This window comes from Gordionus sp. m RMFG-2023, chromosome 1, assembly GCF_954871325.1.
Source record: "Gordionus sp. m RMFG-2023 chromosome 1, tfGorSpeb1-WG-v2, whole genome shotgun sequence".
NCBI classification, from domain to species: Eukaryota; Metazoa; Nematomorpha; class Gordioida; order Chordodea; family Parachordodidae; genus Gordionus; species Gordionus sp. m RMFG-2023.
Window position 1 is genome coordinate 4,974,101 of NC_088775.1, and position 27,711 is coordinate 5,001,811.

Consider the following 27,711-nt stretch of genomic DNA (forward strand, 5'->3'; position numbering starts at 1 on the left):
TAGAGTCCACGAATCATGTCTCTTGTGTATCGATTGACAATCACGACATATAATTTAATTGATATTAAATAAGGAAGGACAAGAAAAAGAAAAGCATATTGAATGAGCTTTCATTGGAATAGGAGAATAGGCTGAGTGGTATGTCGTTTCGATTAGATTAAAATTTATATAAAAGATTTATTGAGGAAAAGTTAATATAAGACAGTACAAAAAAAAGGGGACAGAAAAGGTTACGTCATCATGGGGGGAACTGATTTTTTTGAAACCTAAAATTCTAAAAATCTTGTCAAAAAAATAGAACAAAAAGGACCATCAATATCAATAAAAAAGTTAAAATTGAAAAGCAATTAGAACCTCGACATATATTCTTTTTCACATAGCAACTCAAATAATTTTAACATCAATAGATTTTTGTATCAGAATACACTTTTTCAATCTAACCATTTAATAATCCATAATCAAATTTTATAAATCCAATATTATTTGCTTATTTAGTTTTTTGGTATTCACATGGCACATAAATTCCAAATTTTATTTATTTTATCTTACTATAGTTTCTATTTTATTTCTAACGTTTTTTTTATATTATGAAATACTAAATGGTAAAATGATTATAAATTAAGAAAAAAAATTACCATAAAGAAATTCTGACCGTTTAATTAAATATATTTATTCGCTATTGTAATAAATTATCCTAACCATAAATTTTAAATCATTTGTTTTTTTAGATAAAATCAAGGTTCAATTAGAAGGGGTCGGTTATGAATTGGTAAATGGTTAAACACAATATTTTAAAAATGATTTTTGGGATAATGTTTTTAAACATAATGATAGCTAGAGCAAATAAAAATTTTTTCCTATGGATAACGCAAGCAATGTGAACTCTTCAATTTTTTTGGGGAAATCTGTCGGAAATCGGTTAAATTACAATATAAAAATATTCTTAAAACAATGGATATTGCCAGAAATGTGAGCCCTTCAAACTTTATAAGGGATCGGTTAAGACAATGCCCTTTACATTAGTAGTAGTGGAGAAGGGGTGGGGGATAAGAAGTATCAACTTCTTAAAATTTTAATCGGGTAATTTTACAAAATATCCTAAACAAATGAAGAAAAATTTATTGATATAAAACAAATGGATTAAAATCCAAACTATATTATTTCCTTTATTATATAATAATATAAATACCATCTTTTAATTATAGTTTATATTAAATATATAGTTTCGAAATCAGAAGTTAAGCCTTGTTAGTAAGATATATTGAAAACTGAAACGCCTACTAAAATGTTTAAAAGATAAATATAAATAAATATATATATATATATATATATATATAATATATATATATATATATTATAGGAAGGATGAAGACACTATAAATGATAGTATCCCTCCTCTTAATAACCCCATTTATTGGGTTTCTACCACACTTACCTATTTTAACAATAATGACAGGGATATTACTATATAATATATATATATATATAATATATATATATATATATATATTGTATGGTTAATACAACTGGGTTTGATAATAAAAAAAATATAATATGCAAACTTAGTTACATGTATCTATCCCTCGAATTCCTTGTTGGGTATAACTATGGTAGTACATTGAAAGGATCAATAGAGCACATTTTGATTAGAATCTGAATCCCCAAAAAGTTAACGTTGATTTGGTATTATTGTCATCGATTAAATTTAATCATGTTTAATTATGGCATTCGATAAAAGAGGAAATGATTTATAGATCTTATACGAGAATCACATGTATTTCAATAATGTTTCAAGATATGCAGTGCTCAAAGCATGAGTAAATTATGATAAAAAATTGATTCGTATTTTATAGTTTTTTTTATGAGGAGAAAGTCCCTCCCCCATCCCTTCCAAATGACCAAATCATGAATAAAACTATTCTTTTTAATATTAAACATTAATATTTTATCGCTTTTTACTTATAATGATTAATATTAAATATTTATTACGAATATTTGCAATAGAACGAATATGCCATAATACCTATATCGTGTGCTCTGACTTGAAATTAATTTTTGCACATTTATTAATTAATTCCGTAGCTATTTATAAGTTAAATGGGATAAAACTAGTAGATTAAGTTGGGCAGTCGAAAAACAACTCAAGGATCGACGCATTTGTAGGTTCAACCTAAGGCTTACACAGTTGCAGTGTGGTTAAACGACCCGATTGGAATTTTATTTAAAAAGTGTAACATTTAACCCCGGGTTATTTTTGTGATTAAAATATATTTTCTCAATGGTTAAAAGGGATTGTTCTCTGTTATAGCTTGAGTAGAGTAGCTTGAGTTAACCATGACTGATTATTGAGAATTAAAATATTACTTTGGTTATTTTTGGTTCTTATCAAGGGATCTCAGTGTAGGCATTTCTAAGAGGATATATGTACTGTAGTTTGTTGCATTTTAACCCCCCCCCCCTCCCATATTATTATTACTTGGATGGTGCATTGAACGATTAGTAATAACTGTAGCATGTAAATGTTGTAAAGAATTTAATTGTGAAATGATTGAGTGAATATCATTCTCACATCAAATCATTTGTATTCTGTTCTGGTTGGTGAAAAAGATATATGGTGATTAAATTTTTGAAAGTTTTAGGATGCTTATAAATCCATGACAAATATAAATTTAGGCATAGACAATACTACAAAACTATATTGTATGATGAATATCATTAACCGTATGAATATAGAATCAATTCGCAACATTTCATAAGTTTCACCTAATCAAACGAGAATGTCTATGCCTAAATTTATAATTGTCATGGATTTATAAGCATCCTAAAACTTTCAACACCCATTTTCTGTATAGTTATTTAGCAATATTCAAATGTTTAAATTCATTAAACTGGCTTCATTATTCACTAAAATAAACTTAATTATTCAATAAAATATTTGTTTATATTCCCAACATTTTAAATATCTTAGGGCACATTATTGACTGATTTGTATTTGTATAATTTATAGAGATGCGTAATTACCTTCCAAAAATTAAAAATACCACAAATTATGCTAACCTAAATTAAATTTAAAGTGGAACATATACTCATTAATCATTAGAATCTTAAAAAAATATATTAGAAAATCTAATATATTTATATAGGAATAATAAATATAAATCTAAATAGAGAAATTTTATTCATGGATTTCCTGGTAAGATAAGTAACTATCATATACCAATTATTTATTAGAAAACTCAAACAATTCAAGTATATGAGGAAATCTGATATATATAGGAATAATAAGTATAAATCTAGAGATATAAATTTTATCCATTATTCAAATTCCTTTGTTTAAAAATTTTTTAAATCCATAAATTAAAATTTTATTTTATAAAATAACATGCACAGATGTCATAACTTTATGGCATATTGCATATTTGAGAAATTTTTAGTCTTTGATAATGTTTTTCTGGGTATAATTTTGCTTTAGTCGTTTTTAATAATCGTCTCTAATGGAGCGACCTTTCATCACGACCAGCAATGTAACTAGCTATTTCTAAAATGTAGCGGTAACTAGTTCATTGTTTTAGGCGTGGCGTGTTTTATAACACTAAAAAGTAAGCCCGGCACGTACCCGTCTCGTCGAGTCGGGTCGGGCCTAATATATTTAAAAGGATTATATCGAGAAAACATTCTTCTCTTACGAGGACGCTGTTAAATAAATATAAATTTTATCTGATAACGTTGTTTAGCAATATCTAAAATTTTATTATTTAGGTAAAGATTTCTATCCTCAAACTCACGATTTAAATTTTAAAATATAATGGATAAACAAAATATAATTAAGGGTATAATAATATAATTACTTTTACTTAATGCGTTTATAATAGAAATACAAGTCTCCCCTTTTGTTGAAAGTAGGATTAGAGAAATCGAAACATTAACGAATATTATTAAAAACTCCAAAAAGGGTGGTGGCAGAAATGTTTTTCAAACTCTTCCCAGGCATATGATTCGAAGGGCTGCAAGTGAAGATATACGGAGAATTCCAAAATCATTAAGAAATGTTACTTTAACTATTATCAGTTTGATTATTTATTTGAATATAGAATGCATCAAAAAATTACATTAATCAGCTTACTTCTAAAAAAAATTTTAATTCAAGATATTCTACAATCATCAAAAAACAAAAATTATATCGCAAAATTAGTAGACGTCCTGGTTTATTGCGATTACATTATGCAAATAGACAAAAAGGACATTTGTGGTTAGAAACACATATTTGGCATGCAAAAAGATTTCACATGCTTAAAAAATGGAATTGGTCAATTCCCTTTAAACCAAATGATAAATGTTATAGAGCCTCATTAAGAGGTGCAAATCAGGGATGTATAGTTCAAGTTGATTATTTATCATGAGACTTATTTATAATTATTTTTTAGGATATCTCTTATTATAATTGTATAGAAATAACTGGATCAGTCCTGAATATATCAGAAAAATTTAAGTGCATTACAAGTTCTTATACAGGTATTCTATTTACTATCTATATTAACACTTAAAGACATAGACTTGTTTATTTAGAAGGGAGGGGGAGGGAAAAATTTATTTTTTTAAAAAATTTATACTAAGAATAAAAAAATCTTACCATGAATGCAAGGAATTACACATGATGAGGCAATTATTAATTATCATGACTATAGTGTTTGGTAATTACTATATTTTAGCCTTTTCTAAAAAATAGGCTAAACCAAGTTTTTACCTAAAAAATATCACTGTGGCCTTGAGGTTTTTCCTAAAAAGATAGCAATTCAAATTTGGAAGAAACTTGTATCAATTAAAATGTCTTAATATTAAAGAATTTTCTCCTGCAGCGCCTGAAGATCTAGCCATTAGCCAACTATAATTATGACATAATATATATATAAGAGCATCAAAAAACAATCCTATTCATCCTCATTCATATCATTATTATCTTTCTTTTGTCTGATATGTCCAAATATGGCTGTGGCCACATGCCAACAATGGGGCAAATAGAAAAATATCTATGTGCCCTATTTAGGGGTAAATAAAAAAATTTATACTTATATATATATAGTAAATAGAATTTATTGAGATAAGAAAAATTATATACATGTATACCCCATTTATGGGAATAAATAGAAAAAAATATATTCTCTTATATACCCCATTTATGGAGGTGGAGGGGGGGGGGTAAAGAGAAAAATTAAAACTATCTACCCTAATTATTGTAGAATAGTAAAGGTTTCAAACAAATTTGGTTTTTTAAAATAATTATTGTTTTTTTCTTAATAAACATTGTTTTTTATAAACAAATAATGTTTTAAAACTATTTTCTTTTATAAAAAAACATTGTTTTTTAGCATAAACTTTTTTTCAAAATAAAATATTGAATATTTGAAAATAAAGCTATATTTTTCAAAATAAGTATTGTTTTAGATTTGCACCAAAAATGGGGCATGGAAGTATAATATCATTTTTCTACCCCCATGAATTCTATTTGCCATTGCCATTGAATGGGTAGATATTTTATATTTACCCCATATTAGGGATATTCAGCTACAGCCTCATATGCCATTTCATATAATATATTATCCTTAAAGTTTTTTTCTCTATATTTAACTAGAATATACTAATTTTTCGTACAAATCTGCACAGAAATTTATTATAGATATGAGTTTTTTAATTAAATTATACATTATCTTCTATTTAATTATCATTAAAATTTGACATGAAATTATGATCCTCATGAAAAATCTCATTAAAATTTAGTAAATTTCTCTAAAACATTTATGTCCATCATGCATTATTATAAATCTTTTGTAACTCCATATTTACTCAATTACAAGTGAAATTTTTTTAACACAAAATTACATATAATAAGCCAGGAAAAAACAAATTTTATCACATCTCTTTTATATATAACCCCTCACAAGTCACAACACAACCCACCTAGGCATGTATTATACATTCTAGTTAAATTGAAACCAAAATTTTATTGTGTTAGCACAATATATTATTTGGGATATAGGGAGACAAAAATAAACCTTTTTTATTTTTTATTGTTAAAATAATTACTTTATAATTAATAACTAAGTCAATTAGATATTCAATTTTATATTTATAACAGTCCATAGTTAATAATGGAGGTGAGGAGGGGAGGGGCGTCATAAAATATTTTAATACATGGTCATCTTATGTCTAGTTGAAGGTTTAGAATTTCCCAAAATGACTAAAAGTTTCAATTTAAAGATAAATTTTTTATTGATGTTAATTATTTAGCAGTAGAAAAAAAAAATATGAAAAAATTGGAGCTCCTAGGCATTTTTAAAATCTAATTACTTTCAACGACTTAAAAATACTATTACAATGTTTAAAGAAATTTTAATTTTTGTTTATTTATATATTTGTCTTTATTATATTTTGGGGGACAAATATTTATTACACTGTGTGACAAATTTCGACTTGATTTTTTGGGAGAAAATAAAATAAACATGTTTTAAGACAGTTTTTTATGCATATTCTAAATTCGCTGTCAGTTTTTTTCTAACACGTCAGGTTTTTTTATTTATTTTAGGTTAAAGTGGCCAAAAAGGTCATTATTATCACTTTTTGAAGGTTTATAACTTCGGTTCTAATGATCCTTACAACTAAAAAAATATCTTAATTTTTGCAGCAAACCTTCCTTATTATTATTATTATTATTGTGAGTAATATTTTTTATTAAGAAGTTATTTTATGTTGATTCATTAATAGCAAAATTAATATTTCTACTGTCTTCGACCCTTGTCCGAGAGCTTTGATAAATTTTAATGGTATGAGCATAGTACCCATATTTATTTGACACGGGGGTGACCATTTCCGTGATTGAATATGATAAACATCAGTATGAAAAAAATATCGAATCAGTTTCAGGGATAGATGATGAATAAAAATGATGGGATTGGTTTTTTATAAATATCGGATCGGTTATCCGGTTTTGAATAACGGGCCGGTAAAAATTTTGTCTGGCAAAAGTATTAATTATGTTAAAATATTAATTAAGGAAAATTAGCGGACTCCTAAAAAGGTGTATGGGCCATTCCATGTCAAATCGATCAAAAAAGGCACTTTTTCGGTCGACCCCTTTTAAAATTGTTAAAAATTTTAGGATATATTTAGATAGTTAAAAGAATGATAAAGCCGTTTATTTTAGCTCGCTAGCACACCCGGTTCTCAAGATATAGGGGCTCAAAGGTACAAAAAAGAGCCACTTTGGAATATGTAAAATTTTTAAAATGCTTATATCTCTAAAACTATTTATAGTAAACAAAATTATAATATATTTTTTAGGTAAAGATATTCTCTAATGGGCTAACAAAGAATAATAAATATTGGCGCCATTATAAGCTTTTAAAAGTATATGGCGCTAATGGGTGAAAAATATTATTCCTAAGGAAAATGAAAATATTGATATATTTATAAGAATTGTACTAAAATTTCCCAGTTCTGCCCCCCTCCCACTATCCTTAAAATGTTTTACATTTTTTAGATCTCTACTCTGTTACTATAGCGAGCGATGACTTATTAGCTCGATAATATATAACAGATGCAGTAAAAACGTATATTTTATTAGGCATATATTCGATTATATTTTACAAAATAAATTGTTTAAAATGATCTCTCTTTCTGCGAAATAATTTTAAACTGTCCGTTCAGATTAATTTTATCGTCTCTCCACCAATAACAATCTGGATTTGGAGAGTACAAAAACATGTATTCTAGGTGTAGATCAATTAAGATTTTATTCTATATCACAGATGGACGTACCAAATATTAAAATGTTGCAACCCATTTAATCTACAGACACATGCTTATTATCGCGGGAATCTAAGAAAGATTCTACCCTGGATGACCCAAAAAAAATTACCATTCAATTTAGATATGTTAATATGCTCTTCATGGCGACAAAAATTAGCAAACATTCCTTATACTTCAAATAACAATGTAGATATATCCCCTTCATATAATTAATCAAGAGGCTATTGATAACATTAATATATCCCTACAATCAAATGGGGAATCTCTCATTAAAAGAAAACGCTTATGTGAAAATATTCGAAGAAAAAAATATCTAGAGTAAAAAAAAGTTTTAACGACTAAAATTATACCATTATCTTCATCAAATGATGATAAATTCGATGAAATTGTAGATACCTTAAAAATTTAAAAAAATTATATGAAAGATATTTTTTATTGGAAATTTGTTACATTATTAAGTGTCTAATGGGCACATGCCCACTCTGCTTCTCAGTTAATTAGTATATTTAATAGAAAATCAAAATTTTTTAGTATAAAAAGTGAAAATATCTGGTTATTGATAAGTTAGCAGCAAAATTTTAACCATAATCCGTAATTTCATAAAGCGCCATCTATTTTTTTAATCAATTTTTGGAGTTGATAGCGTCGCCAAGGTTTTGATATTGTATATATATTTAGCAAAGGTATCTAAATAAAAAATCGAAAACAAACTCACTATTTTGCTTAAAAATTCAGGTAAAGCAATTTAGGTAAACCGGATGTTAAAAGCCTATAATGGCGCCAATATTTATTATTCTTTGTTAGCCCATTAGAGAATTTCTTTACCTACAAAATGATATATTATAATTTTTTTACTATAAATAGTTTTTGAGATATAAGCATTTTAAAAATTTTACAGATTCCAAAGTGGCTTTTTTTGTACCTTTGAGCCCCTATATCTCGAGAACCAGGTTTGCTAGCTAGCTAAAATAAACGGCTTTCTCACTCTTTTACCTATCTAAATAATTCCAGAAATTTTTAACAATTTTAAAAGGGGTCGGCCGAATCGTGATTGATTTGACTATTTCAAGGAAATTGTTAAAATTTACAAGCATGCTGAAGGGAAGATTATTTTTTTAGCGTTATTCTTAGAAAAGCGTTAGGAAAAATATAAAGTAAGTTTAAAAAAAAGTCAAGGTTCAGGACTGAACTGGCCTAACCCGAAATTAAAATTTTTGAGATCGAGGTCCATCCAACCCAATTAACCCCGAGAGAATGCCTCTCCGATTCTAACCAAACCATACAGCCAGACTCGAATAGATTTGTGGAAGGGGTTCAAGTTAGTAGTTTGAAAGGTTTTGGGGAATGGATATTTTATTTAAATATAAAATTGATATATCATGAGACTTGTATGAATATTATACTATCTCGAATCGCTTTATATATATATATATGTATGATTTCATCAATGTGTTATTTTTTCAACTTTATGTATTCCATCATGTTTGGAATACCTACCCTATGAATGTCAGACAATTTTTTTCATAAACATTTAAACTTAATATAATTTATATTCGATTTTCCCATATATTTTTTTTAAAAATATAAATTATAAATGACACAAAGGTTAACAGCAAAATTGTCTACAATTCATAAGATTGGTTTTCCAAATATGATAGAAATACATTTCTGGTTAAAATCTGATTTTTTTTAAAAATTTTATTAAAACGAACTCAAAAAATGATTTGAAGTTGTAAAAATAACCCATTGTCGGAAAAAAAAATATTGACGCTGCTAACATGTATATATATATATATTAAAATAACAAAAGAATTCAATTAATTTTCTAAAATAACTGGTGTTGTTAAACTGTTATCCCGATAATTTTGCCCAAGAAAATGTTATGCAAGTCCGCGAAATTTTACTAATAGATGTCTCCAAACCTTTCTTCTATCTACGAGCTAAATCTCCAGACTTTGCGGAATATTTATGGCTAAAATATTGGGGTCTAATCATTTTTTTTAAAATCGACCCTTTTTAAGCAACACTATAACAAATGAATCGATTATTATTATTTGATTACACAATTTTATTATATTTATTATTGTAGGCTGTTCATTTGCGCTCCATGATGTTACGGCCCCTAAAAAGTTGATGGAAGAAAAGATGGCTTTTTTGTATCACATAAATAGTTATCCCACGAGGGCAATTGGTCCTGTTCACTATACCATAATACCTAAGGTAGTGGAAGCGAATCAGACTGAAGATATTAAAAGTACCGCATCATTTATATTTCGTTATATTCTTTTTAAATTTTTTACATTATTAATCTATTTTCTATATCGCTAAAAGACAGCCAAATTGTTTTAACATAAGTTTTCATTTTACAAAGGTAACTTGTAGAAATCTGCGCTGGCTGGTCCGTTCAGTCCCGACTCGTTACATTTTTTTTGTTCCTATTATTTGACCATTTAATTAAATTATTCACCAGGCCATTTTCTCCAATCCCATTCAGATATTTTGACCAAAAAAATAAATTCTAAAATTACTTGGACACGATATGACGACAGCTGATTCAATTTATTTAAATATTTCAAATTTGTTTTTTCTTTACTAATTTTAATCATGTATTGTAATCTAAGAGTTGTGAATATTAATGATTAAAAAGATATCATAAACATGGTCAGCTGTTAAATCGTATTACATTATGTCCAGTATGGATTGGGCTTAGATAGACCAAGTCGTACATTTTATGACTGCTTAATAATTAGCACCTGGATCCATTTTAAAATATAATCACGAAAATGCCCGACTTGGTCTGATAACGAGATTTGGATGAATGGCTCGGGACTTCAGACCAGGCCATGCAGAGATCTCTAGTAGTTTGTATAATTGAAGATAAATCTAGTTCAGATGACGAAATGATTACCGTATGGATATGGATGCATCCTGGGATCTACGAAGAAGTATTAAACGTTTTAAGTGAACTATTTGACGTACCACAGATTGCCATTGCTCATACCGCAAAGATCGTTAAAAACGGTAAGGATTTATATCTATAAAACTTTTATTATAACACTGCCTGATACCAATATAATTTATTATTGTATACAACTATTTGTTTATTATATTTAAAACGCCAACTTGCGGAAATATTTTTATAGAAAGATCAATAAATTTATCCAAGATTTTTTTAAAATTGTTTTTTTTTTTATAATTTTGAGAAAGTTTTTTATATAAAATATATACAAAAAAAAATTATCATTAACTTGTCGCGATTATAATTATTGGCACCTTTATCGATGGCAAATTTCCATAAAAATATATGCTAACGTAAATTATAAAGACAAATAAGTTGATTTTTTTTTTATTTAAAAAAAAAAAATGTATTTTAAATATAAATAAAATACTAAATACCTACAAAAAATTTTCGAAAAAAAAAACTATTTAAATAAGAATTTTATAGTACCATTAAACAAATTTTTAAGGATAAAAATATTAAATCTTAAAAAGGATTTTGATCTCGAAACATTTTTTTTGGAGATTTACTTGAACGGGATTTTTGATCAACCTTAAAATTCCAAATCTTTTAAATATTTTGTTATTTTTTATATATTAGCTTGAGCGCGTCCTTTAAATTTGAATATCTTATTTAACCGGAAATGTATCCCAGCATGTTTAAAATACCTATCTTATAAAGAATTGTAGACAATTTAATTTAACCTTTGAATCATTTATAATTAAATATAAAAAATTTATTGGAAAAAAACAAATATAAATTATATTTAGGTCAAAAGTTTCTTTTATGATCAAATCACAAATGTTTATTTTTTTTTTAAATTATAAAACTTTTCAATTTTGTCAAAATTTTGATAGAAAATAAAAATCTCCGAACGCTCATTTGATGATTATTGTCAAACCCTGATTATATCACCGGAGCATACGTTATTGATTTTCGGTTTCGCAGGACTTTCGCTCTAACCCCTCATTCATAGTTAGCGATAATTCGCTGCGAATTGTACAAAACGCGCTGTATTTCCGTATTTTCAGCCGCGGATTTTCTCTAACTATGAATGGGAAGGGGGGGGGGGTTACCCTGAAATTCACAGTTAGCACGACGCTGCGAAGAATATATTTCCCGCAAACTGTGAATGCAGGGTAATAATGGTTAAATAACATATAAAGTGGGGAGGTGGGTGTGTTCTTTCAGATAATCGCAGAAAAATATCTTTTAAAGTTCTTAATAAATAAACTAGGCGGAAGAGAAATTCATATCTTCTCCCCTTCAAACTCGGATCTCAAAATTAATGTTTTATAAATAAATTGCGAATTTTAAATTTATAAAAAGTATTTTTTGCCCTTGTGGATACATTTAAATAACTTGTAATAATTATCACTATTTATTTATTTTTTATTTTTTTTAAAATTGACTTTTCATAAATGAAACTTTTATCAAAAATTTTAAACGTTTTTGTACACAGAAAAATTAAAAGGAAAGATAACTTATATAAATTTTACGATTTAGAAAGTGAAGAAAGGATCCTGAAAGCCCTGAGGGTAGCCCTCAATATAGAATCTAACACGGAAACGATGACTAAATTAGACACCAAACCACTCGATTGTAAAGACGACTTGCTAAGCCGTAAGACGAAAGCAAAAGGAAAAATCACTGTTTCCGAAGACTGCATATACACTATTACTAATTGTGAAACTTATACCAATTTTGAACAACAAAGTATTCCCCCTTTTTCCCTCCTCAATCTTAAATTTTTTTTCATACATGATTACATCTAAAGGCAAAAATTCTTTCTTTCTTAAGTATTTGCTATACCAGGATCCTATGCAAATCTTTACTATCTACTTTACCGAGATCAAACCGGTTGCTAAACGATATCACTTTTTTAAAAGTAATCGACCCTCGAAGAAGCTAGGACATGCCTAATTTTTTTAAACGGCTTGATTTGAGCCGATTTTTACGATTAACTTCAGAAAATGCTCATACATGGCATAAAGGTTTGGACATTTAATCAGCTAAATCTCAAGGCTTAGTTAAAAATTGTTCTGGCTAAAGTGTTGAGTTAGCCGTTTTTTTTTAAAAAATCGGCTTAAATCAAGCCGTTTAACAATGCTAAGACACGCTTAATATCACAGCATTCATTATTATATTAATTTTTTTTGCAAAGAGGATTTAGGTTCTGAAAATCAAAACGATAATCTTAAATCGCGTTATGACGGATTCGTTAGCGTAAGATTGTTAAAAAATAGGATGATTCGATTCAAATTGATGGGGAGGATGACTTTAAAGGTGATCATGGAGACGCTCAAACCTGCCCACGATATTATAATATCAAGATTGAAAGGTTATTTTTTTCTGTCAAAAATTATAAATTCGAGCAAATGATTAAGTTTCACTTAAATTACGAAAATATATATCTTTTTATGATTAACATTTATACATAATAGAATATAAAAAGAATGAGGATTCTTCTGGCAATGACTGGTGGGCGGACTTTTATCTATCCAGTGAAGAGTAATTTTTATTTATAAACTAATTGCTCGCGAATAATTATCTTTTATAACTAAAAATAGACTATAAGAAGTTAAATAATTTGATATAAAGATAAGGCAAAACCATTCAAAGGATAGAATGGGTTTGCCAATTTACAATTAGATTTTATTTGTATAATGAGATCCTCTAAATGGCCTTATATTCCGTAATACGGGATTTTTGTAAAATAGACTACCAATTAAATAATAAGATAACAGCTGTCTCCACTCTCAGCCCCTAACCCTAAAGGGCGGGAGATATGTCCTAATACTAGTGTATGGGCAACCATTCAAGGATAGAATGTTTGCGAAGTGCGAATTAAATTTTATTTGTTTTGATAATGAAACCACTAATTATCCTGCTCTTTTCGTTTATAACTAAACTAAAGTACAAGTTAGATAGTAAGAAGATAGGACAGTCGTTCGAAGATGGAATGGTTTTGCCAATTTACAATAATTAGATTTTATTTGTTTCTTGATAATGAGAGATCTAAATTGACGCGAATAAAGAATAATTGCGCTAAAAAGAATAAGTAGTAGAATAAGAATATGTAAGTCTGGTTTCTTTATTTATTAATAAAACATAATGAACAAAATTATTTATCATATAAAGAAAATCGTTTATTTTTTTAACGTAAAAATTATATATTCTTTAATAATACAAAATTCGTTTTCTCGATTATATGTTTTTTTTACACAAAATCTGGATAAATATATCTATCGTAAATCAATTTATGGTCAATCAATTGTGGCTAAAGGCTTCGTATATAAAAATACAATAATATATTATTTAGTGAATGTTTTTGTATGTGTAAAAAGTAATATCGATTAAATTAAATAATATATTATGTAACATGCACCACCTCCAAAAAATATATAAAAAAAAAATATTGAAATAAAAAGTGAAAGAAACTACAATTTATAGGGAATAAAAGCTCGCTTGGCATGCGGGAGGTAATTTAGATTTACTTTTAAGAAGAAAATAATAACAATAATGCAAAAAGAACTATAACAAACTTTGACCTTAAACAAAAAAAAACAAATTGGTTAGTCAAGTGGGAAAACATAGGGTAATAATGAGGGGACGGATTATGTATTATTTTGATTTGAAAATATATGTATAAAGGGGAAATGGCACCATAGTTGTACATGATGTTTTTTATGTAATTACCCTTAACAAAAGGTATAGATTACACTATCGATAGGTACAATTAACACTAAGTGACCAATAAACAATAAATATATTTGGAATAAAATTCATATAATGAAGAAAATGGCTAATGGGGAAATGGCACCATAGTTGTACATGATAGTTTTTTATGTAATTACCCTTAACAAAGCTATAGATTACACTATCTATAGGTACAATTAACACTATCGGTGGCCAATCTTCACTAAATATATTTGGAATAAAATTAATATAATGAAGAAAATTATTTAATCAAAAAAAAATCATGAAAATATATGATAAAATCTGGGGATGATGATAAAAAAAAATATAAGAAAAGCGTATTATCATAGAAAACAATTCTAATTAAAGAAACATGATCTAAATGAACAATTTTGACCTTAGAAAATTTGAATTTCCAATGGCATTACTGATCCTCTCAGTGACAATACCCCTACGCCATAATTGATTGATGCTCACTTTAACAAAAACGGAGTTGCGTAAAGTTAATTCTCAAAATTTTATTCTTTTAAAATTAAGGTCGTAAATCAAAGTCATTCTCATTGAATAAAAAATCTTTTTTTCTTCTTTTTTTTATATCAACCGATTCCTATTCGAAGCGATAACGGATTATTAAAAGTTAAAAAATTAACCCTATCTCCTATCTCTTTAGTATTAAAATCAAAATTGAATCTAATCAAATCAAATTCTTTGATCCAATCTAGACCACATAAAGGTGGTCCCTCCCCTTCCAAAACATAAAAATCTAAATATTTCATCGTATTTAGAAATTTGACCTTACATTTAATAACTTTACCAATGACTGTGATAGGCGACCCTTCATACGAGAATAATTTCTTTGAACAACTTTTCAACTCCACATCTTCATCCTTCGCAAGCTTTTCAAACTCTTTCATGGGCAAGGATGACACCGGAGAACCAGTATCTATTCTATCATCTAAGAAAAATCATAATTATTAATTTGAAGGTCAATCATAATATCATTAATAAAATTAATTATATTTCTTGGCCTTAAATTATAAGGTGTTTGTATCATATCCGTCTTTTTGAAATTGTTTTAATTGCTGTTGTTGTTGCTGCTTTTGTTGTTGTAGGTCCTACCATTATGCTTATTTTCATTCCATGTCGTATAGCATTGTGCACCATATCTGTCATCTTTTCTCCATGTATCTTTTTCAATGAAGGACTTTTTATTATTAATCTCCAATGATTGACATTTGACAACAATCTCCTCAATGATAATCAAGTCTGTCGTGTTTTCTTCTATCAATCTTGTTTTTAATCTCTAATTGTGACAATTAATAATGAATTGAACCGCTATCAATTCTGAATTAAGGCCAGATCCGCACGCTTTCAGCCTATCCAGATATTCTCTGGATGACTCTAATCTATCTGGTTTAGCACTAAAAACTTCCATTATACGCGTAATTTTGTTCTTTTCAACTTTTTTTTGTATTAAATCCTTCATTTGCTCATATGATAAATTATTAATCGAATCCATTATACTCACCGCCAAATCTTTATTTGTTGTCTCGAACAGTTTATATTTCTTAGTGGGTTCATCAGTTATGTTTTCGGCAATAAATTTTAGGTCAAGGGTTTTGAGTAAGACTTTTATGTTATTATTTCCATCCTCCACCATGACGCAAATAAAGAATAATTGCGCTAAAAAGAATAAGTAGTAGAATAAGAATATGTAAGTCTGGTTTCTTTATTTATTAATAAAACATAATGAACAAAATTATTTATCATATAAAGAAAATCGTTTATTTTTTTAACGTAAAAATTATATATTCTTTAAAAATACAAAATTCGTTTTCTCGATTATATGCTTTTTTACACAAAATCTGGATAAATAAATCTATCGTAAATCAATTTATGGTCAATCAATTGTGGCTAAAGGCTTCGTATATAAAAATACAATAATATATTATTTAGTGAATGTTTTTGTATGTGTAAAAAGGAATATCGATTAGATTAAATAATATATTATGCAACATAAATGGCATTATATTTGTAATACGCTCCCCCGCTCCCCTTGCATTCATCCTTTAAATACAAGTAAAAAACACTTGCATATGGTTTGCGTTTATCTTATCAGAGCTATTGAAAAGTATTTGAAGGGGGGTTAGTATTTAATTTTAACTCAAAAAATTAAAAAAAAAAAAATCGTAGTCGTGTTAAAGCTCTACAAAGACAGGCATCAATTTGGAGAGATCTGAAGGAAATCGCTAATCGTAAATTGGCCGAGCATGATGGAATAATCTCCGGCATGGTAGTCCCATTGGTAGTCAGGGACCCTAGACTCTTCCGGGCACCTATCAAAAGAACTATGAGTCATTATAGTAATGCTAATTTTTTAAAATGAATCTTCAGTCAGTGTATGTATATAAACCTAGTGTTGTTATACTACACGATTTTTAAAAAATCGCTAACATATGATTTAAGCCAAAAAATGTTAATGTAAGCCTCGAGATTTCATTAATAGATTTCCGAGCCTTTCTGCCATCTATGAGCAAAATCTCCAGGCTTGCAAGGTCAAAATATTTAGTTTAGCCTTTTTTTTTAAAAAATCATGCTGTGTAACAAAACTATCACTCTTCAAAGTTCGTTTCAATGGAATGCTCTAAATCGAAATTAAATATTTTTTTTATATATGGGATGACAATTGGAAAGTGGTACTAAAATATATTGATAATGTATTAATATGTTTCGCCTTAAAATTTTCTTTTTTTTTATAGACATAAAAGATACAAACAAGACTACGGTATTAACTGTTCATAATTTTTCTTCTTACTTCTTAATAACGTTTCTCTTTAGAGTAGATGGTTAGAACCAGGGACGAGAACCCTCGTTCTTAATCGAAAAAGGGTTCGGGTTCTAAGTCCAGAAAAAATAAGAGAACATCAGTGTTTTTTAAAATTTATTTTATGATATATGGCTATTTACCAAATAAATATAATTTATCATCATAATTATTATTAGAATAATACTACAATTCGATTCTATTTGTTTTAAATAAATTTTATTTAAGCGAGATAGCATGTTATCTCCCACGATCTATATGTTAAAATCGAAATATAAATTTATCATGCCTAACTTTGATAGTGCTTGCATCGCAACTTGCATTTAATTAAACTATTTTACCTTGCGGTTTTCTTCTTTTCTTTGGTTCCTATTCATTCCAATTATATCCAATACCTTTAACTTCCTTCGAAGCTATCTAGTGATCCTCGAGAAGGCTTCTCCCTAACCAGGGGCTGGCCAAAGCTATCCTTAAAGCTAACTAAATAAACTTCAATGTAGTCTTTTTTCCCAAGAAGCTTTCCTAGACCTACTCTTCTTTCCTTATTTTCTTCTCTGTTTAGATTAACCTACTTTTATATAGTTACTATATTATAGCCTTATTAATTTAATTTAATTATATTAAAATAAAAATAAAAAGAAGTATATTAAAACAAGCAACAATAGATCTTCCTAAAAATATATAATATCTATGATAAAATTTTTACATAAAATATATGATTTTTACGAAAAAAGGATTTTAAATATTGGAAAAAAAACAATTCTCTAACCCTGAAACCCTAAATATAAAAAAAGAGTTTGGTTCGAGTTTCTCTAAATTTTTTAGGGTACCGGTTCTCATACCTGGTTATGACACTCTTTTTGGTTTGGTTTCTGAGACGCTGACTTCTATCTAAAAAAAAAATTTATGAATCCTAATTGAGCTCTTTCGCAGCCTTAGTATCTATCATAGTTCTGCAAATGGCAAAACTTTTGGGTCCGCCCTGGCTTCAATTTTTTTAGGTTGCCAGAGGTCTGGTTTAAAATTTTGTTTTAATACAAGGCCTACAAAAAAATATATACATGTTAGTTGAACACCAAAATAAACAACCATCTATAAATCCTGAGGATTTAATTTAAAACACTATAATTTATGGATTATCATTTCTAACGAAATATCCAGAATTCATTAAATGTATATATACATGTCGTATGGGGTTTCGGAATCCATGGGGATTCGGAATCCTCAATTTTAAATCATTTACTAAGGGCGATTTTTGGATTTTTAAAATCTGATTTTACAGGAATGTATTCCAGCATGGGTAGAGTATTTACCCTATAAATTTCAGCCAATTTCAGCGGTAGACATTTTAGTATTTTTTAATTCATTTGAAAAATCCATATAAAAATTAATATAAATTATAAGTAGTTCTACAGTTCGTGGCAAAATTGTTTGAGAGTTACAGTTTGGGTACTCTACCCATTCTAGAATAAATTTCAGGTTAAATCGAACTTTAAATTTTGTTAAATCGCTCTCGGTAAAGGATTTAAAATCAAGAGATTCCGAATCCCCATACGACATATATATACTTCAGAAATAATAAGATATTTTTTTTAAAGGCAATACCAAATCAAACAAGAACAGTAAAGCCAAATCGAATTCCCAAAACTGTCAAAAGAAAAGCGAACAGATTAACGACATTCAAGTATCATCCAATGGCACCACTGACCATGGGAATGGCCATAATCCTGAAATCAATATAAAACTTAAAAAATTGAAAAATAATCCTTCCATAGATTTCTTGAAAGATTTGCGCAATCATGTTAGCGCTGCTACCTGTCATTCCCCTTTTTGGAATAAAGATGTTAGAGACAAAGTAATGCTCAACAAAGCTCCGGACCATGTCCTAAATAAGATGAGAGCCAGAAGAAAATTATCCGAATTAAGTATTCTTCGAATTAATTCTTTATTTTTCCTGCATTCCTTGTTCTCGACATCTTTTTCTTTTAAATTTTCTTGGAATAGACGTCACTAACATACAATACTATGATGATTTAATGAAACATATTGACGATTAAATTAAAACCCATCCATATAAAATTATAATCTTTGCCAAAATAATTAAAATATAGACAAATTATTATTGAAATTTCTTTTATTATTCCTTTTGTTATTTTAATTATTTTTGCAAAAGATTATAATTTTATATGGATGGGTTTTAATTTAATCGTCAATATGTTTCATTAAATCATCACAACACTGTAATGTAATGGTGTTACCGTTAATCTTCTTAAATAGAGTAGTATCGTTACTTTTTTTAAAAAAGTATACACTTCAAGATATTAATCATTTAAAAAAAATTCATTTTATATCAATTAAGGCACAATTCACAAAACAGTATAAATTTTTATAATATTATCCTATTTCACAATTTATAATAGCTCTTAATATTATCCTAAAATTTTCTAATTAATAAAAAATTCAAAATCAATCAGATAAGATACCGAAAGATATTAAAGACACCGAAACATATGTACCTATGTTATTAGTCCATAGGCCATCGATTTACTGCGGTTATGAGGATTCAAAAGATGATCGTAATCCTACAAAATTATCAAGTATAAATGTTTTATTTAATTAAAGGATTTTTTTTAAAAAAAGAATTTAGTCGAAGAAGATAGATAAACAATAAATATCATATAACATTTTACCTTATGAAATATCATTTTAAGCTTTACTTCTATGGCCTGTCTCAAACTAAGGCAAATAACCAGGGTCTTGTGAAATGATATTACTCAATAGATGTGAATTTAATGTATTTTTTTTAGGTTAACAACATATGTTTTATATGTTTGTTTTGATAGGGTAAATTTTGCTTAATGAGAGCCTGTACTTATCATTTAAAAATCTCTTTTAAATACGTTTTTAAAATTTAATTTCGCAAGCTTGAAGTGATAACTGCAAATTTAGCATGACGTTTTACAGTCTTAAATTGATTTAATTTAAGAGATTTTGATATGATACTCTTTAATAAATAAATAAAAAACAATATACTCGTAATTAAATGTTGGATGGATATATAAATGTGACCAATATATCGTCGCCTGATAATTAGGTTATTCTACATCCAATTTTTAACCTAAATCAATTTTTTTATAATCATACTGTTACAATTCCTTATATGAATTGTAATCAAATTGTCGAAGGCTCGTGGGAGAGACTTGAATTTGATGGAACCTCGTTTTTAATAAAAAAGAATATATATAAAAATTAAATAATTCGGTAAAGTCTTACAAAACCAAATCTCGAAATTTATACCACAAAAATAAATTTCTTGAATTATAAAACCGTACACTGACTTTTATTTTAAAATTTTTTCATTTATAATACATTTTTTTAATATGCAAAACAAATTACAATTATATTAAAAATTCATAAAAATAATAAAAATTACAAGTATTCTTAAAAATAATTAAAATTAAGTCTATTCAAGTTCATAAAAAAAATAAATTCCTAGACTGCATATTCAAATTAATATTTAACAATCGTCGATCATATATTCACAAACTAACAAATTATTATAAAAATATAATTTATATTCAAATTAATATTTAAAAATCGTTGATCACATATTCACAAGGTTCCATGTCAATTCAGCGAAACTTTTATCGCGAATGAATTTTATAGCAAAACTTTTATCGCGAATCCACATTAGCGAATATTTTTCCGCGAAAACAATATCGCGAATTTTTTATAACGAAACTCTTATCGCGAAACCTTTAAAGCGAATACATTAGAGCGAAATTTTTATCGTGAATCAATAATCGCGAAATAGCGAAGTCAATATCGCGTAACATTAATCGCGAAGATAATATAGCGAAAACTATTTCGCGAAATATAACGCGGCCTATTACTATTTTTTCATTTTTATTAATATAATTTATTTTATTTATATTTAATGTTAATATTTTATTTATCAACAAATAAACATATTATATAATATATATTTTTTATTTATATTATTATATTATGAAATGAAAAATGGATTTCTTTTATTTGATATTTTTTTAATAAAAAAAATGATATGCTACTATTGTAATATTATTTTTGTTACAATTTATTAGTGATTTTCACACGCCCAAAATTTTAAGCAAAAAATATTTTTTGAAGTTCAAAAAGATTTTTAAACATATTTTGATAAAAATTTTAAATCTTTTTTGAGGAATTCTTTTGTGAATTTTATTACAAATAAAAATCTTTTAGGTGAAATCTTTTATAGTTTTTTTTATCATTTTTGTAAAATTATCTATTTTTTAAGTATATTAAAAGAGGTGGGTTTTCTAAATAATATTTTTTAAAAATATTTTTATTTAACTTATTTATGTGTATGATCTTTTTAAGGATAATAATTTAATCTGACAATTTTTATATTCGTTAAAGATGTTCCTTGGAAAAATGACAATTATCATAATCGGTATTTTTAAACATATTAGATTTTTTTACGGTAAAATATGTATTTTAAACATGTTAAATTTAAATTTAATTAAGATGCACCATATAAAAGTGACAATTATCATAATCGTTGTTTTTAAATTTTTTATGTTAAATTTAAATTTAATTAAGATGCACCATATAAAAGTGACAATTATCATAATCGTTGTTTTTAAATTTTTTTGACGTAAATCGGTTAAAATAAGTATTGTTAACATGTATTAAAAAAACTTCAGTGAAGATGTACCCTAGATAAGTGACAATTGTCATAATCCTTATTTTTAAAGTTTTTTGAATTTTTTTGATGCAAATGGGTAGAAATATAAATTGTAAACTTGTTAAATTAAAATTTCATGAAGATGTACCACAGAAAAGTGCCAATTGTAATAATCGTTATTTTTAAACTTTTTTGACGTATATGGGCCAAAATAAGTATTGATAACATGTTTAAATAAAACTTCAGTGAAGATGTACCCAAGATATGTGACAATTTTCATAAACATTTTTAAAGTTTTTTGAATTTTTTTGACTCAAATGGGCAAATAAATAAATTGCTAACATGTTTAAATAAAACCTCAGTGAAGATGTACCCTAGATAAGTGACAAATAGTCGTTATTTTTAAAGTTTTTTGAATTTTTTTGAAGCAAATAGGCTAAAATATAAATTGCCACATGTTAAAATAATATTTCAGTGAAGATGTACCCAGATAAGTGACAATAGTCATAATCGTTATTTTTAAAGTTTTTGAATTGTTTGACGCAATTGGACAAAAATATAAATTGTTAACATGTTAAAATAAAATTTCAGTCCAAACAAAAAAACAAATCGATATTTTCATTCTCATAATCGTTGTTCCTTTTATCCTGCTTAAAATTTGATAAAAATATGCAAAGTGATTATTAAAGATTGCTGTAACCTATGTTAAATTCTAAACTTTTAAGATATGGATTCACAATCTTATTATAAAAATGTATAACCTTGCATTCACAGTTAGCAAATATTTTTGTATGCTCGTGGCAAAATAGTGCTGAGTCTGAATTAAGGGTAGGATTTTTATAGAAAGAACTTAAAAACCATATGAATATTACTTAGTAATATGATACAATTAACATCCTATAAATTTAATGTTAAGATTTTATTATGGTTAAAATGGATTACAATCTATATTTTAACCCATTTACATCAAAGAATTAAAAATAACGATTATAAAATTGTCACTTTTCAATTGTATATCTTCATGAAATTTTAATTTGGCATGTTTACAATCTATATTTTAACCCTTTTGCAACAAAAATATTCAAAAAAACCTTATTAACAACGATTATGACAATTGTAACTTATCTATGGTACATCTTCACTGAAATTTTATTTTAACATGTAAGCAATTTATATTTTTGCCCATTGCGTCTAAAAAATTCAAATAATTTTAAAAATAACGATTATGACAATTGTCACCTTTCTATGGTGCATCCTCATGAAATTTTAATTTAACATGTTTACAATCTATACTTTTACCCATTTACAACAAAAGAATTCAAAATAAACAACGATTATGACAATTGTAACTTATCTATGGTACATCTTCACTGAAATTTTATTTAAACATGTTAGCACTACTTATTTTAGCCCATTTTGGTTCATAAAATTCAAAAAATTTTAAAAATAACGATTATGACAATTGTCACTTTTCAATGGTAGATCTTCATGAAATTTTAATTTAGCATGTTTACAATCTAAATGATATTTTTACCCTTTTGAGTCATAAAATTTCAAAAATCTTAAAAATAACATAAATAAGTTAAATATATTAAAAAAAATTATTTAGCCACCTCTTTTAATATACTTAAGAAATAGATAATTTTACAAAAATGATAAAAAAAACTATAAAAGATTTCACCTAAAAATTGTATATTTATAATAAATTTCACAAAAGAATTCCTTAAAAAAGATATATTTACAAAGATTTAAAATTTTTATCATAATATGTTCAAAAATTTTTTTGAACTTCAAGAAATATTTTATACTTAAAATCTTGGGCGTGAAAATCACTAATAAATTGTAACAAAAATAATATTACAATAGTATAGGATATGATTTTTTATTAAAAAACATCAAATAATAAATAATATGTTGTTTTCTTTTAAATAAATGCATTCGCAATATATTTATTATTTCGCGGTAATGCGCTCGCGATAATGACTTCGCGCAAACATATTCGCGATAAAAAAGTCGTTGTAAAGTGTTCGCGTAAAATGTTTCGCTAAAATGTATTCGCTCTAATAAATTCGCGGTTAAGGTTTCGCGGAAATAAATTCGCGACAATGGCTTCGAAATTGTCTTCGCTATAAATGTTTCGCGGATATAAATTCGCAGAATTGGTTTCGCGATTTAACCTTCGCTATATAAACTTTTCACGATAAACGACATTCGCGATAAAAGTTTCGCGATAAAGTGTTTTGCGATAAAAGTTTCGCTGAATTGACCTGATACGTATTCACAAAGCGAATATAACACATACCATTCTATCTACATTGAAAAATCCGAAATATTTATAAAATAACTCAAATTAAATCCGATATAAGTTTAACTATCCTATTGAAAAGTAATTTTTTTTTTTAAATTGCTCTCCTATAAATTTACAAAAAGTGGAGATAGAATATTATAATTTTCTGTCAGGCAACGATATATTTTTTTCTTTTACGATGAGGCATGCCGCATGCAAGTAGGTTACAATGTATACTTCGATTACACTTTTACTGGGATTATATATTTATTTATTTTATTTTTTATCATAAATTTGACAAAGAAAGTCAAAAAATTCTTAGAACCTATTCCTCGGGCTGGGACCTTGTCGTTCCTTCTAATTGGGCCACCGCTTTCTGGGTTACTCTAATCTACGCAGGCGCACTTCCAATCGGTCTTAATGAGGATAATGCTATAAGTGAGTGCAATTTCTTATATAATAAATATTACCGAAGATGCGCGTAAATCAGATGACGCGTATTTTTAAGTGTAATTTTATTGCGCAAAATAAAATCTAAAATTAATTTCAAATAAATCATGACCAAATTTGTCCGAAATTTATAAGATAGATGGGTGTCGACAAAATCAGTTCTTAAAATTTTTTTTAAAAAAAAATCTGATTTTAACCTGAAATATAATTCCAGCATGTGTAAAAATACTTACCCTATATTATTATAAAACAATTTTACGAGTTGTTGCACTTAGCTAATTACACATATCGCTAGTAACATACATTATGTGTCAGAGACTTTTAAATATTAAATTTGTAGGCTCTGTCGGGATTTAGAAATTATTTTACGACGCTTTTCTCTTTCCTTCCTTCCTTCCTTCCTTCCTCCTGTGTCTGCGGGTATCTGATTAAAAAAAATTTTTGCTTAAAGGAACTCGTGTTTATCAATTGGATCAAAATTTTTTTTAATTTTACTATATAAAATAAATTCTTATGATATACGAACCGTAAAATATATTATTAGAATTTCCAAAAAAATGTATAAATTTTTTTTATTAAGAAAAGAAGGAAACAATAATAATTCAATCATTAAAAAAAGAGAAAATTTTCAATCATTAGTGAAAAGTTTTAATCAAATAATTTGTAAAAAGGCAGATCTGGTACATTTCACGAAATGATTACTTTTTATACTGAGTTTGGAATGCTCTCTAAATATTTTTTTAAATAAGATCAAACAGAATTTTTGATCAAATTTTACCTAAAGTTTTTTTTCTTCTTCTTCTAACTTCTACTTTATAACTTTATTTCAGTTATCGTCGATCAGTATTGTTTTTCGCAGTTATCATTAGATAGCTGTTAAGATAAGAAGTACTAGTGCTCACAAATTGAACTTTTCAACGCAGCGTTTCAAAAAGCAAATAATGCATTTCAAATGCATTCGTTTAAATTGGAAACATTCCCGTTTTTGCATGTTAAATTATTTATTTTTAAAACTAAATATCTTGTGATTTTTTTTTTTGAAACCTTTTTAAATTTTGAAGTGATAGCATGGATACAAACATCTTCTAAAAAGTAAAATAATTATATTAACTGATACAGTAATATTTTTTAGTTTATGGAATTATGATATTACAAAAAAATTTGCTAATAAATATAGGGCGAGCCTTGTTTAGATTTTAGACGATTCATATTGAAAAAAAATAAAAGCTAACGTTTCAATTTAAATATAGCTACGTTTACGTATACGTTTATTTATTTGCGTTTTGAAACGCTGCATTGAAACGTTCAATGTGTGTGCACTACAATCAATGAAAGTTAGAATTTATAAAACCCAAATTTTAAATTTACAAATAAAAAAACAAAAAAAAAGCTTTCGAAGGTCGCAACCGTTTTAAATTTCCCGACCATTACCCTGACACCGAATGCGGAAAACGTTTCTTGATAGATTTAGAAACCTCCAATTCCATAAAAAATGGCAAAAGACCGAAGGCTAAAAGAGTCAATTACCACAAAACTAGCAACGGATGTCCCTACATCGAAAATCACCCTTTTCGACCTGATTGGGAAAATTTGGTGATCGATAGTAACATCGCTTTCGTAAAATGTCATAACAACGGTAAAATTATTCCGGAAAACGATGAAATAAAAATGGAGATTGACAAAGTGTCTTCCAAATCTGACACTGGATTTTGGGTTTTGAGGGATCGAGTCTTATTACGCAATTTGGCATTTAGGTTAACCATGTTTAATCATACTACATCTCAAAACCTTCCTACTACTGTTAAAAATTCTAATGTTAAAGGTCCCTTGATAACGCTGTCATTAAAAACGTCAGATTTTATTGCCCCTAAAAACAATATAATTCAAGATGTTTCGCATTTCGATTTTGAATCAATCCAAAATTCTTCGTTACAATACCTCGGTTGCTTGAAGTATATTAAGGAATTATTTATTGATGCTGCGAACTATCCTACCTTAGAGTCAGCCATTATACCCGTAGATGTTGACATAATTTATAGGGGAAACGTACAAAGTGGGATGCCTATCTACGCTAAAACCTGCTTTCCAGAATTATATCCCTTGAGAAATGGCCTAGAAACTATTAATGAAAATGAATCAATTGTTGGAAATTCGATACCTAAAAAAATGTATAATAATGTATCGGAGAACCTGTTGAATAATCCTGAATCGAATCTTCAAAGCAAGAAAATGAAACAAAAATTTCAATCACAATCAAATAAGAAAAAAATTAAGATACTTCCCTTGGTTCCTAATATCTTTAAAAAAACTAAAGTGTCTATGAAAGATTACTTTCCAGATAATAATGGTTTCTATTGTATTGGGTTTATAAGTGGCGGTTCTTATTCTTACATTAGGGGTAGGGAAAGCGGTTTTGGGTACATATCACTCTCGGCTTTGAAAACTTTTTTAGAAACTCAGTTTATACATAAAATCGATAAATTACTAATTAATGCTTCTACACCCCATCAAGATTTGGGGATTGGTCAAATAGTATTACCCAAAAATAAAACAGATTATATTAAACTGTGCAAATATTACGTTAAATCTCTTAATTCGATAGATGGATACACTGCGGTTGATGTAAATATAAAATTTCAGACAGATTTCTAGAATATTCTGTAAGATGAATGACTGATTTATTATAAATTCATATACTATATATATATATATATATAATATATATAATTAGCAAATTTCAATAAAAAATAGTACTGATATTTTTAATTTATTTATAATCGAGTTATATTATAAAATTATTTAAAAAAATTAATATATTTGAAAGATAAGGTTTTTATATCTATTTATAAAAAAAAATTTGTGGGAATTTTCTTTTTAGATAGAAATATTTTTCAATTATTAAGATAAAAACAATTTTATTTTACGTGACACGCAATATTAACGTCTAGCCTTATGTGTTATAT

General features: G+C 27.1%; 1 protein-coding gene across 1 annotated transcript; it reads left to right on the plus strand.

The window, feature by feature from the left end:
• The first annotated feature begins 3,745 nt into the window (after positions 1-3,745).
• On the plus strand, positions 3,746-27,400 carry LOC135930810 (ribonucleases P/MRP protein subunit POP1-like). Its single transcript, XM_065467601.1, has 14 exons — positions 3,746-3,830; positions 3,873-4,048; positions 4,092-4,382; positions 4,425-4,512; positions 9,893-10,057; positions 10,681-10,824; positions 12,308-12,517; positions 12,966-13,142; positions 13,246-13,312; positions 16,694-16,863; positions 18,923-19,249; positions 19,799-19,921; positions 24,602-24,736; positions 26,139-27,400. Exons 1-14 carry the CDS (start codon positions 3,806-3,808, stop codon positions 27,398-27,400), a joined length of 3,360 nt encoding a protein of 1,119 aa, XP_065323673.1. The 5' UTR covers positions 3,746-3,805.
• Positions 27,401-27,711: the final 311 nt, after the last annotated feature.

Bases quoted from the DNA above. Each gene is read 5' to 3' on its own strand.
- LOC135930810 (XM_065467601.1), top strand. From the start codon at position 3,806: ATGGATAAACAAAATATAATTAAGG. The intron at 13,143-13,245 runs GTTATTTTTTTC...TATACATAATAG, and splicing joins TATAATATCAAGATTGAAAG to AATATAAAAAGAATGAGGAT. The intron at 13,313-16,693 runs GTAATTTTTATT...AAAAAATCGTAG, and splicing joins TTTTATCTATCCAGTGAAGA to TCGTGTTAAAGCTCTACAAA.